This window comes from Erythrolamprus reginae, chromosome 1, assembly GCF_031021105.1.
Source record: "Erythrolamprus reginae isolate rEryReg1 chromosome 1, rEryReg1.hap1, whole genome shotgun sequence".
NCBI lineage: Eukaryota > Metazoa > Chordata > Lepidosauria > Squamata > Dipsadidae > Erythrolamprus > Erythrolamprus reginae.
Window position 1 is genome coordinate 330833931 of NC_091950.1, and position 15552 is coordinate 330849482.

The 15552-nt window shown below is 37.5% G+C and overlaps 1 protein-coding gene across 1 annotated transcript; it reads right to left on the reverse strand.

Moving 5' to 3' along the window:
• Positions 1 to 4682: 4682 nt before the first annotated feature.
• Positions 4683 to 13650, reverse strand: MPC1 (mitochondrial pyruvate carrier 1). Its single transcript, XM_070733838.1, has 4 exons — positions 13495 to 13650; positions 11298 to 11301; positions 6757 to 6853; positions 4683 to 4819 (listed from the first exon to the last, which is right to left on the reverse strand). The coding sequence occupies exons 1-4, from the start codon at positions 13560 to 13562 to the stop codon at positions 4683 to 4685; spliced, it is 306 nt and encodes a 101-aa protein (XP_070589939.1). The 5' UTR covers positions 13563 to 13650.
• Positions 13651 to 15552: the final 1902 nt, after the last annotated feature.

Sequence of the window (15552 nt, forward strand, 5' to 3'; positions counted from 1 at the left end):
GCCTTAATCATATTAACAAATCTCTCTCCCAAGTCCATATCTTTTAATTGTGCTAACATAAATTGCCAGTTCACATTGTCAAAGGCTTTCTGTGTGTCTAGGAAGATCAATGCCATTTGCTTCTATAGATGTGCTTTATAATACTTTAATGGTTTTAAGATTATTCTCATATTGTTTTTAATTTGCCTCTTAGGTAAAAATCCATTTTGGTCTGAATACATAATTTAAGAATTTTTATCTTCTGAAATTGTCTCTTGATCATATAACTTTTCATAGTACTTTTGAATTACTTTTTTTAATCATGATTTTCATAGTGAAGAGTTCCTTCATTGTCCATTAATTGGTGTATTAATTTCTTTTCTTCTTTTTCAATTTATATGCCAGCCATCTTCCTGATTTGTTTCCAGTTATGAAGAAATTTTGTTTAGCACTTTTAAATGACTAGGTTTAATATGTTAAAAAATTAGTTAAATAAATAAAAAATTAGTATTGTAAATGAGAAAATATCAGTGCAATGAATGCTGTTATAAATGTTGATTATTACTGTATAAAGATATTTGTATCCAGTTGACACACTGTTTAATGGAAGATGGAATGATTACATTAAAAAAATATGAGTTTTTTTTCCTGTCAAATCTTCCTGGTATCCCCAAATAGCTTTAACCTTCAAATCCCGAAAAGGGTATGACTAGCTGATGAGAGAAAAATAGCTTGAAATACATCTATACTAGTCTCCCTTTCTTTTCATTATCAGCAAAAGTATGTTACACATATATAATTTGTCGGCTATAAAAATGTAACTGCTTTGGATATGGCCCCTAGAGAGGCTAAGAGCAAAAAAGAAGCAGTATGCTTCTTCCCATATTTGGGTATACCAGGATGATTTGATGGAAAAAAGAATACCGGTATATATATTCACAAGATAAATTTGAAAATAAAGGGAGACTAGTATAGATCTATTTCGACCTTGCTGTGGCCCCATCAGCTGGCTCTGGATTGGGCTGAGAGGGACAGAAAAAACATAACACTTCCCTGGTACAAAGCTGAAAGGATGGGATCCTGTGGCCTAGAGGTTAAGCTGTAGGATCAAATCCCACTGAGGGTATCCCAAATATGGGAGGAGCTTAATGCTTCCTTTTGCCTCAGCCCAATCCAGAGCCATTTCCTTGGCATATCCAAGGTGATTTGACAGAAAACACACACACACACACACATATATCATATAGTAATAAAAATAATATATAAATATATTTGGGGTTACATTTAATTATCTGTATAATAAAACTGAACAAAATTCCTATACAACCAGACTACATCCCAGGAGCTAATTTTCTGTAATTCAGAAATCATCTCATTTTTGCATAATCAAATATTTAGAATCAATTGATTTCTCATTTTCCTTAAAGAAATTATGTAAAAGTAGCAACTAATATATTTTATATGTTAAAATATAATTAAAATGCACTTTTGCAAAATCCTAATGCTGCAAAACATTTTATTATATATGCTAGAATTTGATCCAAGGATGCCTATAATAAATTAATACCGGTAGATTATTTTTGAAACCTCAATTTTATGAAGAGAATTCCGCTTTCCTGTCTTCTTTTTATAGAGAAATATATACAGTCTCCTATCATTAAACACATCATTTAATTATCCTGAAAAGTCTGATAAAGTTTAGGGAATAGTAATAGCTTATTATTTTTATACCCATACTCTTTTCTATTAACCAACAGAACCCACATCAACATAAGTAAATAATAGTACAAAATACGGTATGTCTATTTTCTCTATTATGGTATGAAAATTGAAACATTGCATTGAGAAAGGAAAATGGATCTTATTTTTAAGAAGTTCTACCTTAAGAAGTCCTGTTTTTTAAATTGAAACCATTAAAACTATAAATTGTTTCAAAGTGGTTTATTGCCATTAGAACATTCATGTTGTAATTTCTCCCCATAGGGAAGGTTTACTGCCCCAAAGTTGTTGAATAAAATAACATTGTTAAGACAATATATATACGGTAGTTCATTACAATTGTTGATAAAAATCACAACAAAAGACCAAATTAAACCAATAATCTTTCAAAAGTATTCCTTCCTATGTGCAGGTGTTTTGGGTTTTTTGGTGTTAATAATATGGATGAATATTATAAACACCAAAAATGAATGAATGCAAAAATAGAATCTTACTATTGATTTGTTACAAATAAGAGTTCAACTGGGCTCTTAACGAAATGCTACTTACACCACAATGGGATGTAGCACTCTACCTACTTTGCTCACAGATACATGTGTTTATAAAATATCTGGGCACTGAATGTATCATTTGCAGAATACATACAAAGATAAAATGGTATATTTTACTAAACCATGTAGTTGGGGACACAGATCTTAATCTTGTGTTCTAATGTAAAATATACAGTAAGTATGAATCAGGATAGTTTGTTCGAATCCACTCATAAATTAATTGGCACTTCACTGCCTTTTTAATTTCTTGATAAAAATAATTTTAGTTACAAGTGTCAAATATACATATTAGCAAACATAACATATTTAAACTATTAACCTCACAAGAGTTAATTGAGGAATCCATTTTCAATTGCTTATATGGAGAATTGATAACCGTTCTTGACTTCGTAATTTTTAAAGAATGATGCTCCTGAATAGTTTATTTTGCTCCAATGCACTTGAAGAGGCAGAATCACAATTTCAATATTTATACATCTGACTGCAAAATAATCAACATCCAGTTTTAAAATAATATATTATTAATCAATTATGCCTTTTCTTTTTTTCTTAAATTACCAAGTTTTTTATTTCAGAAAAGTTGGTACATGTTTGACTTGAATAATTTTGTAACTATTAAAAATTCTTTTAAGGCAGGAAGGGTGATCTAATTTTTGAACAGATGTGCAGTACTTTGTATAAGAGAAACTTAAAAAGTTAACAAATGATACTGAATGCTAGTATGAATAGTTACATGATGGTAGTGATGCAAAAAAAAAAAGATGACAAAATCTTTCCTTGCTTGTATTCTGTGAAGAGCAGCACTTTTTCAATTTTTCTCCATGAATAAAATATTCAATTATTTTTTTTTCATACTGTCAGCAAAAATAAAAAGAGAGGGAAAGGGATTAATTCATTGACATAGAAGTTAGAGTCCAGAGTATGTAAGCGGTCGGTCCTCTCCCCCCTGCTATTTAATATCTACATGAAACCACTGCGCGAGATCATCCAGGGGCATGGGGTGAGGTATCATCAGTATGCAGATGATACCCAGCTGTACATCTCCACCCCATGTCCAGTCAATGAAGCAGTGGAAGTGATGTGCCAGTGCCTGGAGGCTGTGAGGGTCTGGATGGGTGTCAACAGGCTCAAACTCAACCCTGACAAGACGGAGTGGCTGTGGGTTTTGCCTCCCAAGGACAATTCAATCTGTCTGTCCATTACCCTGTGGGGGGGGAATTACTGACCCCCTCAGAGAGGGTTCGCAACTTGGGCGTCCTCCTCGATCCACAGTTTACATTAGAGCAGTGTTTCCCAACCTTTTTTGAGCCGCAGCACATTATTCACGGCTCAAAGCCACGCAGTCCCGGATCGCTCGCTTCTCCGGCCAGCAAGCCAGCTGCCTGGGAAAACGACACGCTTTTTAAACGCGCGCTTTTCAAAGGCGGCGCTTTCCCGGGCAGCCAACTTTGCTGGCTGGAGAAGGGAGCGATTCAGGACTGCGTGGCTTTGCACCACTTCAAAAATTTCTGCGGGGGGGGTGGGGGTTCCTAATGACTGTGCGGGCGCACGCCCACGCAGCTTAGAAACAACAGTGGCCAGCGCCCTCCCACCGAGCCCCAAAAGTTCACTTCCTGTCACCGCCAGGGAAGCTCCAGCCAGGCCGGGCTCGCGGCACACCTGACCATGTCCTGCGGCACACTAGTGTGCCGCGGCACACTGGTTGGGAAACACTGCATTAGAGAACCATCTTTCAGCTGTGGCGAGGGGGGCGTTTGCCCAGGTTCACCTGGTGCACCAGTTGCGGCCCTATCTGGACCGGGAGTCACTCACAGTCACTCATGCTCTCATCACCTCGAGGTTCGACTACTGTAACGCTCTCTACATGGGGCTACCTTTGAAGAGTGTTCGGAAACTTCAGATCGTGCAGAATGCAGCTGCGAGAACAATCATGGGCTTTCCCAGATATGCCTGTCACATCAACACTCCGCAGTCTGCATTGGTTGCCAATCAGTTTCCAGTCACAATTCAAATCCCAGCGACCAATTAGGTCCCAAAGAGTTGGCCTTCTCCGGGTCCCCTCGACGAAACAATGTTGTCTGGCGAGACCCAAGGGAAGAGCCTTATCTGTGGTGGCCCCGACCCTCTGGAATCAACTCCCCCCAGAATCAAGACTGCCCCCACCCTCCTTGCCTTTCGCAAACTCTTAAAAACCCACCTTTGCCGCCTTGGCCATCCCGTTTTATGTATGGTTTGTTTGGGGTGTATGAGTGCTTTTAATTAAAGGTTTTTAATTGTTTTTAATCATTGGATTTGTACTGTGTCAGCTGTTGTGAGCCACTCCGAGTCTTCGGAGAGGGGCGGCATAAAAATCTAATAAATAATAATAATAATATAAACATATTTTAAAGTTTTAGTTATCCCCTAAATGTAAAAGAAATAATCACAGTATACTCACTTATGTTTGATCAACCTTCCTCCTTGAATAAGTTGTGCAATTTCATTAGTGAAGTGACAAGCAAACAACAACCAGTTCCTGGGTTGCACCTTATATGCAAATCTCATAAAAGTCAAAGAATAGCAAGTAAGTGCTGTAAAAACAAAGTTAAATATTAAATGACTTCATGTTCTTTGATTTAGAGCAATGTTCACTTTTAGTTCTGCAAATAATGTGTTATTGCATACACACAGAATCTCATTTTACATATATTTTACTATCCTAAAACATTATCAATAAAGCTAAAACTATAACAGGTGTCATCCCTTAGGAGTGAAGACTATTTTATAAATGACCCCACCCCCCCGGGCATCCAAAAGTAATATGAAATCCTCACAATAGGTCTCCTTTATGTAAAAATGGAAGGTCCACATTTTAAGAAGTAAAGAGCTGGGTAATGGAAAATTTGTCTGTTAGTGGACAAATAAGATGGATTTAGACCAGAGTGCTCCATCACAGAAAACTGTGTGGTTTTACTTTATATCAAGTAATTAAAGACAATAAACTGTTCACTGCTTTCATAGAGCTCTGTGTGGTGCTCAATTCCTTAAAAAGAAACATGAGCCGCCCCGAGTCCACAGAGAGGGGTGGCATAAAAGTACAATTAATAAAATAATAATAATAAATGCTGTGAATGAAATTAATCATCTTAAACATGGACCTAGACTCTTACTCGTGGTTAAGGCCCTCTACTCCAAAGTCCACTTAAATGTGTGTACAGGTTCAAATAGTTCTGTAACTCTCAGTATACCTACCCATAAGATATTAGATAGGAGAAGGGCGGCATACAAGTCATAATAACAATAACAATAACAATAATAATTCAAACTTAAATGCTTTTTAACCTCTATGTCAATTATACTACAGGATTTGTATATGCATCAGATACTTATATGCCATAAATCCATGATAAATGTATGGTTGTTAAAACCAAATCTCAATTTTGTTTGCGAAAATATTTAGAAAAAAAGTGTAAAATATAATTGGCAGCTGGATGTGGATCAAAACATTATATAAATTGCTTAATTACAGTTAACCTAACGGAAATAATTGGGCAAAAATAATCTCAGTGCTGAACTATATCTCTGAACTGTGGGTCTTACAAAAATCACTTCACTTCAACATCCAATCCGTTTTATAAGAAGCATATTGACAACAGACAAGAAAATGCTAGCGCTCAGAACAGAAATAGGTATCCAATTCATCCGCAGCCACTCAACTATTAACAGTTTTAATCTACTGTCAAAGGAGCCACTCAAAGGATTTTAATAGGCTACCTAAAATATGTTTAGCTGAACAAATAAGTATGGGTCAGCCGATCTCCTGGGTAAGCTGACTTACAGCATGACTTTTCTAGCCAATATTTACTCTCCACTATCTTCCAGGCAAACTAAAATTTTTAAACAGGGAGTCCTAGATATGGAATCAGTACCCAAACAGACATGAAGTTCTTGGCAAAAATAGATCTTTGAATTGGTTGGTAAGAATAAAAATTTAAAAAAAAAAAAAAACTGTCAATGACTTTGAAGCCATGCCCAAGAAACCTGTTCTAGAGCAAATTTTGAGCTGTTGGATTCGCTGGCCAAATATGGGCCCTGTTATCATTGGCCGTATCACGAGAGGATATATGTATGTGCAGTGGCCCAGCCAGTAAAGATTTTGCTCATGTTTTGTATGATTGTCAACTGAATATCTACTTTGGGCTTACGTTTTTGAAATCCTTACTAGAAAGAACAGCCCACCGGGACTTAAATTGCACAGGGTGATATTTCTTCCTGGTATCTAACATACACTTTGTTAGCAGAAATGCTAATTTAATAGACACAATTTAGCTAAGAATTCATTAGTATTCTATTTTATTTTTAATCTATTTTATCCAGGAAACAGATCGTGTATTTTACCTTTACTTTCTTTGATAAAATTGTAAGACTAATCAATCAATAAACATTGCAAGTTCCACACCTCTAAGTAGCTTGTTAGCATTTTAAAAAAAAAATACTGTTTAAAACTGAAGTTAATTTCACCACTTGCCAAATGTCATTCGGCCACTGATGATTTCTGGTGATTTCTTCATATCACTGATGGCAGCAATGGGAAGTCCCCAGTTGGCAACAGGCCCCCAGAAGTGCTATAATAAAGGTACACAATAAGAAAAGGAACCCTTTTGCCGGTTCAAAAATATTTTAAATTAGATTTTTTTAAAAATCAGAGGACTAGACACACACAGAGAGAGTTATCTATCTATCTATCTATCTATCTATCTATCTATCTATCTATCTATCTATCTATCTATCTATCTATCTATCTATCTATCACATGTTTTTGCTGAATTTTTTTTTAAAATTAAGGGAGACTAGGATAGCGCTATTTTAGCTTTGTTATACATAGATAGATAGATAGATAGATAGATAGATAGATGTCAATATATTATATATATAATTTCACTTCTACTTGCAGTTCCACAGAAACACACAAGTACCAAACATTCCATAAGCCATTATACCAGAAGAGAACTGGAAAGCCTTCAAGACATAACTAGCTTCTTCTCCACTGGCTAAGCTGCCAAAAGTGAGCATAGTTTGACTACTATAGTTTCAGTGTCTAGGAGAAGTTCTGTGTTCCCAAGTGTTGATAATTCAATTTTGTAATGGAGACATTTGCTTTCCTATAAACTCTTTATCTCTAGCTTTGTTTTCTTTTTTGGAGGACTAAGTATGCAAAATGTTCAACTGATGCAGTAGATCTTCAGGAATCTTAGGATACAAACATGTAAATTAAGTATGTAAATAAATGGCATAAAGATACATGTACACCTGTAATGTGACTACTTGACAGAAGGTATAACTCTGCTCTTTTTGATCAGAACTACATTTACTCCCCTGACAGAAAGCAGTGGGTCAATTTAGCATTTGTGTTCCCACAAACAAACTAACTTCTCTTGATCCAGGAAAGCAAGTACATACATGTGATAGAAACTAACGTGAAGGAACTTTACTGAACACATTTCTACAGGTTTATAATCTACGTACGTAGCAAACTACTTTGTCATCAATTAGACTAATGAATTAATTATATTCACCATCATTTTTAAATGAAGAACTATGAAAAAATAACTATATAGATTTTTTTTCCACACACACACACACAAAACCCCTTGGGAAGCCTTTTGTCACATTTTCAGGTTTTACTTTGGGACATTTCCCAGAATATCTATTAATTGGAAATAATTTTGTTGAAAGAAACTCATTTATACTCAGCTGGGCTTGAACGTAAAGAATACTATGACTGGCACAATTATAAGTAGCTGAAAGGAAGCAGAATGATACCTTACCGTACTGTTTGATGAGCAGGCATAATGGTTCATCATTTAAGAGGAGATATAAAAGAGAGAAAAAAGGCAATAGCCTCCATGAAATAGAATTCCATATATAAATATTCATTTTTATTTGTATGTATCTAGCCCACTTTATTACTATATGCAATTAAAAGTACAATACAATTCATTTAAAACTGTTAACAATGACAAAATTATACCATGTTAAAACTCTAAAACAAAGGACAACAGTAGATCAGACTGACACCACTGGTTTAAGGCAAATACCTATATAAATATAAGAGATTTGTACCACCTAGTTCTGTGTACTGCTGATAAATATACTTTTATAAGAATACTTTCCCTAATCTTAATTGGCAGATAAGTACATAAGAGAGAAAGCACTGCTATATATCCAGGTCTTGAGCTGTATTTATCAGAGCGGTATGACAAAATTGCAACTAAACTGATTTAGTGGGTTGGGTTGATGCTGAAGGAAAAAGCAACATAGAAATTTTAGATGTCACCTCTTCTGCACTCTGGACTCAGTTTTACTGTCATCACAACTATCCCCAAATTACAGAAATAGAGGATTATGAAATGTTCCAGTTAATAGTACAATAAACTGGAACTGGGGAAGAGAAAAATCAGCATTTGATACTTCTAAACCTAATCAATTTAGATACAATATGTATGACTGAGATATAAAGTTCATTCTAAATGTAATGCTAATTTCTATACCATACCTATATAGCTTTCCCATTATGAATAATTATAATAACACATAATTTGAGATTTCAAGGATTTACTATTAACTGAATTTCTACATTTACCAGTCACGTAATAATACAAATTATGTTCTCTGTATCTCTAGATTAGTAAAATAATTATGCTAAAATAAATAACCATATGCTAAAATAAATAACCATAACCAATCCTTAATTTATCAACATTCCATAATGTTGATATAATTTAGAAGCATACTATCTCTGCCTTTTTTGTTTAAAAATGACTCAGTTACACTCACACATATCTGATTTACCAATTAAGCATGACTCCACTCTGCTTTGCAATATTACAAAGCCTGGTGGGATGGGGGTATTGTATACTGATATTGATATAAATACAGTAAATCCCATAAATGTGTGAAAATCATTAGCCAGCATCTTGAACAAAAGTTCATTAGTCATGACTCGAAACAAATTAAAAGAAAAACTGGGAAAAATGTGATCTGCAAACTGAGGACAGGGATCATATGATATCAATGCTGAAAAAGTTATATGGGCACAACCACCACTGCATCAGACATGCTCAGACAGAAGCAACTTGTACAAGGAATGTAAAAAACCGTAAATAATCAAAGATTCCTACGTTATGTTTATATAATAGACATCTAGCATTAATGCTAAAAGTTTCCTGTATTTTAATAGTAGAATAATTTTCAAATGGCACTTATGCATAATTAACCACATGGAGATCAATATTTCCCCTAAAAATCTTACCTATACGTACATGCCTGAAACATAATTGTATAACTAATAGAACAAATGTTTTCATTTTAAAGGTTTTAGCAGTGAAGAACTGCCATTTCAATTACTGTACATATATTTCTCTTACAATATAACAACAATCTTCACCAAGGTGCAGTTTTTAAAACTGTAAGATTTTTTTTAGTTAAGAAAATGTCATGCTATGTGTTAATACCTTTCTTTTTCAAAACAATAATTTAGTAGTCAAGCAAGTATTGCAAGGTTTCTTCACTTCAGATTTGCTCAATCTCCTAAGTAACGAAATCTTGGATAGATTCACCAATAACATTCTTAGGCAATACCATCCCTATTTACTTTTGAGAAAGCGCCACTGAACTGTTCATTTGTATACTTATTGCAGGTGTAATTATCAGTTACTTTATTGCACTAGCATATTAAACCTTAATCTGAGATAGAAATCTCGGTTGCAAGGCTTAACATATTGGCACATCAGCTTCTTCAGTTAGTGTAGCCATCTTCTAGGACAGGGGTCACCAACCTTTTGGATCTCAGGGATCACTAAATTCATAATTTTAAATCCCACGGATCACTTATATGGATCCAGCGTGCTGCTTGCTGAACACTTGGACTCCCAGTGATGAGATGGGGTCCTTCGGGCACTTAGCTTGGCCGCCTGTTTCTGTAACCTTAAACACTCAATTTGGATCCATTTCCTACAGAAAACAAAACACCGGAATCTCTCATCTCTCTCTCCTCTCTCTGTATCTTTTTTCTCTTTCTCTCATCTCTCAATCTCTCCTCTCTCTCTCCTCTCTCTGTATCTCTTTCTCTCATCTTTATGTATCTCTTTCTGTATCTCTCTCTGTCTCATATCTCATCTCTTTCTCTTTCTGATCTTTCTCTCTCTCATCTCTTTGTCCCTCTCTCTCTCATCCCATTGGCCAGCCAGTGTCCCGAGGCGGAGAGGAAGTTGTGGATCTCCCAGTCATGGATCACCAATAAGGGCTGGAAGAAATGCCCCAGAGACCCAGCAAGACATCAAGCTTCACTCTCACCCTGGAATATGGAACAATCTTCATCCCCTGCCCTTCCCTTCGCAAGCCAGGCAAGAAGTGAGTGGGAAAGGTGGGCAAAGGCCAGGCAGTGGTGGGTTCAGTCAACAGAAAGCCACAGCATGGGGATGAAAGAGCCACGGGTTGCCGCCACCCAATGCTTCAGCCTGCCTGTGCCTCCACCCACCCTTGCTGCAACAGCACCATTACCTTGTTCTGATGACCTCTGATCTAGGAAATTTTTTTGAAAGGAATTACACATGCTTACTGAAACTAATATTGCTTGCTAATACCCTTTAACAGCAAAGTGACAAATTATAATGGCTTTCCAGAAACTTTAATTCCCCTTCACAATCAAGAAGTGGGACAATCATTATTTGACAGGGATTATAGCTCACTCTCATGGCCTATTAGAGAGGCACTTGAAAATTTGGTGTTTGTAAATGAAAGATTTGGTATTGTTTAGCTTACTTCCTATTTAAAAAGCTTATTTGAAAATTCTTGAAATAACATCAAGCACAAGTTGTCATTTTCTTGTTAGGAATTAACTTATGCTTGTTCAAGTTAGCAACAATTTATATTTAACTTTTCAACAAACCCAGTACTAGATAGATGGTTAACTTTCTGTACAGAAGCAGAAGTATTCATACAAATAGTGAATTTACTCCAAGACAATGCCTATAGTTTTGAAATCAAAAAGTTATATTTTTAAAGTACAGTACTGTATGTCATTTTTGCAGATAAAAAGCAATTGATGTGGAAAGCAAAGACAAATTTACTCCAATGTCTTGTGTATTCTCAAAATAGTTACTGCCAGTTCTGAAGAAATATGTACAGTAAATAGTAACAGAGGTGAACAACAGCAACAAACCACAACATTATACACTGCAAGTTTATTCAGAAGCAAATTCCAGAATTTAACAAAATATTTAATCCAAGCAATCATGCATCATTAATCCAGCATTTAGCAGATGCATCTTCCATCACCTTGCTGTGCTTCTCTCAAATTAACGTACTTAAAAGAGCAGGAGAGATGTCCTTCAAAGAGTCCCTATCTTTCCTCATACTCATTTTCAAAACAACCTTCACGTATTCCCTGGGGACAGGCATCCTTTTTGCCTATGCTGTTGGCTTTGCTTTCCTATTTTAGAAATCCCCTGAGAACATTTCTCAGCTGGGAAGCCTAATAAGCACATTTTAAAAAACTACAGCCTATGCACCAAGGATTGATCGTGTTTTATGCCTCCTGGCTTTTCATATTAAGAGGGAAGGTCAATTATTTCAAGGAGAAGAAAACGTATGTATGTGTACATGTGTGTGTGTGCGGTGAAGCCCATCTTTGCTTCCTGAGGATTATAATCCTGCTGTAACTGGATTGTCACAATCCTCTCCAAGGGGGATGTTTAGCCACCAAGCTGTGTACCATTCTTCACGACCCCATAGACCTCAGCTTACCACCCCCCCACTCCCCCTGGACTTCCACTCTCTTGCCCAAATCCATGTTCATTATGTCGATGACTCTATCTAACATATCTCATCCTTCTCCTCTTACCTCCTCCAGCATCAGCATCTTTTCCAAAGCTTGTCATTGCAAGCACCCAAATATGGGTTGATCAAATGGCACGCCATCAGGTTATTTTAGTTGTTTTAACTGTTAATTGTGGGCTTTAATTATTTTATACTGTTTTTAGGGGGCTGTATATTGTATGTTATGTCTATTTGGTTGTGAGATGCTAAGAGTCGTCTGGGAGTCTATCTAACTAAATAAATGCCAAACCATTTTCCCCACTTGTGCTTATCTGGGACACAAACCCGCATCTGGCTATAATCCGGATTTCGTTTTCATCCCAGTCCTTGACAGAAACAAGTTTTATATATATATACGTGTGTGTGTGTATACTGTATATATATAATTAATTTTTAAAATTATTTTTATTTAATAAAAGAAGTTAAAGTCTTGTGGCCTAGAGATGGAGCTCTTGCCTCACAATCACAGGAGGCTGCGAGTTCCATCCTAGGTAGAGGCAGATGTAGGGTCTCCTGCGTGGGCGGGGTGGGGTGTGTGTGGACTAGATCAGTGTTTTTCAACCAGTGTGCCGTGGCACACTAGTGTGCCGCGAGACATGGTCAGGTGTGCCGCGAAGCTCAGCAAGAGAGAGAGAAAGAGCGAGAGAAAGAAAGCAAGAGAGAGAGAAAGAGAAAGAAAGCAAGAAAGAGAGAGAAAGAAAGCAAGAGAGAGAGACAAAGAAAGAGAGAGAGAGAAAGAGAGGAAGGGAAGGAGGGAGAGATAGAAAGAGAACAAAAAAGAGAGGAAGGAAGAGAGAGAAAGAGGAAGAGAAATAGAGTGAAAGGGAGGAAGAGCGAGAGAGAGAGAAAAAAATTTTGTCCAAACTTTTTTTAGCTCCCGCACTCCCCTCCGCTCAATGTGCCCCATGATTTTGTATATGTAAAAAATGTGCCGTAGCTCAAAAAAGGTTGAAAATCACTGGACTAGATGACCTCCAAGGTCCCTTCCAACTCTGTTAATCATCTGTTATTTTTAATTGTACAGGACTTCTATGGCCGCCTACGTCATATAAGGTGACACTAGGAGGCTCACAATGCAGTACAGGCAAGAAGACGGGAGCACTTGGGTTCGCCCGGGAGCAATGTCGGAAGCCCAACTATTTGGGGCGGGGGGGGGCGGGATGACCTTGACCTGTTTTCAAACGGCCCAGCAAGGTCAGCTCTGACAAAGGGGGGGGGGGGGGAGAGGCTCGGCCGGGGCTATAGCAAAAAAAAACCGGGGAAGCGTTCCATCTCAAGTACCCCGGAGGGTCGTTCCAGCTTCGGGGACACCGCAAAAGGAGGAGGAAGCGGTGCCGAGCAGGTAACCCGGGCCAAACACGACCTAACCGCCCCCTCTCTCCCTTACCTCATGAGGTAATCCCTAAAATCCTTGCTGCGCACATAGTCCGCGGCTTTCCGGACCAGGGCCGCCATGGCGAACGACAGGAGCTCTCGAGGGCACCGCCGACGCGGCTCAACAATGACAACCCTTCCTCCGCGGGCGGGGCAAAACGAGCCTTCTTTTCACGACTGGCCCGCCCCCTTGCCTTACGATAGCGCTCGCGTTTCCATAGCAACCCCCGCCGTCGCTAGGTGCCGGTTCTTCCTTCTCCCTCCCCCCTCCTTTTTTCTAATGGACCCGTTCAAGGGCGGGGGAAGGAAAGGAGGCTTTGCCGTAAAGCCGCTTCTGAAGCCTCCTTTCGGTTGGCTGCGGGCAGGGATCGGGTGGGTTATGATTGGTCGGTTGCAGTAGCCTGACGTATGGCTACATGAGGTACCCTCCGTCTCTGTCAGTCTGCCGGTCAAGGGCAAGATGAACGATTATGAGGCGGGAGGCGGAGCTAGGCTTATTGCTACCTCGGCTAATCGTGGCTGAGTTCCGGAATGCCAATAATTGGAGGGAGCGCTCTCCTCGTTTTGGTTTTCAGTATGAAGTAATTAAAATCCAGCTCTTCAAATGGTGCTTTTAGCGTCTTGTTGTATTTTGGACAACGTGGTGCTACCTTCTTGGGCGACCCAGACCAGAATGGGCAATGTAAATGTAGTTCATAAAATCATCTACCACAAACCCCTGCCGGTCAATTAATACTTCAGCTTCAACCGCAACAACACACGCACACAAAATATACTGCTCAAAAAATAAAGGGAACAGTTAAACAACAGAATATAACTCCAAGTAAATCAAACTTATGTGAAATCAAACTGTCCACTTAGGAAGCAACACTGATTGACAAATCAATTTCATTTTGTTGTCAGTACATTCAACTTTGTACAGAACAAAGTATTCAATGAGAATATTTCATTCATTCAGATCTAGGATGTGTTCTTTGAGTGTTCGCTTTATTTTTTTGAGCAGTGTAGATTCAAACTCAATGTAAACTGCTGCAGAAAATAGGACTTCAGCAACAGAGTGATCAGTGCCTGGAATGTACTATCTGATTCTGTGGTTTCTTCCCAAACCCCCCAAAACTTTAACTTTAGATTGTCCACAGTCGACCTCATTCTGTTTCTAAGAGGTTTGTAAGGACTGTGCATAAGTTCACCAGCGTCCCTACTGTCCCTGTCCTACTCTCCAAATTTATCTATACCTACTTGCTTTTGAAAATGAAAAAAAATATTTAAATTTAGAAATGAACAGCTTCTCTTCTGGCTATTTATGCATTTTTGCAAATAGTAAACCAATCGCAGAGAAATATAGGCTAGAGTTGATTGCTCTGCAGTTCATATCTTTATCAATACAATCAGATGTTTTATCCAAAATCATTGATGTAACTGTCATTGACTGAATCACGTAGCTTCAGTTACTGGAAAATACATACAGAATTGTTCAGTTTTGATTCTCATTATTTCCTCTGCTTTCTTTTTTTGAACTATATGGAAAATTAGGTGTCCGTAGTTTTTCCATTTCCAGATGGACAAAAGTGTTCTGTTGGTTTGATACATTGAATATGGTAATGGAAAGATTTTTTAAAAAGCTTTCCATTTTATAAGTGTAAGGAAGCTATCTTAAATAGATTATTTCTAATCCAGGCAAGACTGGGTTTGTTTGTTTTTTTACATGACTTTTAGCCTCTTCGGCAAATAAATGGGATAACAACACTTCTCTTTGCTTAGAAGGATAGATAATGAAGCTGTTTATTACTATCTTAGCTCCAAAGATTACTTTCCTTCTGTTTTAGTTTAAACTTGCTGCATATAATTGTAGAGCTCTTATCCTTGAGAAGAATGGTAAGAAACATTTGCCTACTATTAATAGGGTTGTTTTTTTTTAAAAAGAGAGAGTGTAATAACAACTCTTATCTATTGGGCCCCATTCATGCTCGGCAATGATACAAGTAGGATATCTGATGTAGTTTGCCCTTTAACATAATTTTGATTCAGTTCCTTTGAATGGCACACTAAAAAGCCGATTTAAATCAATAAG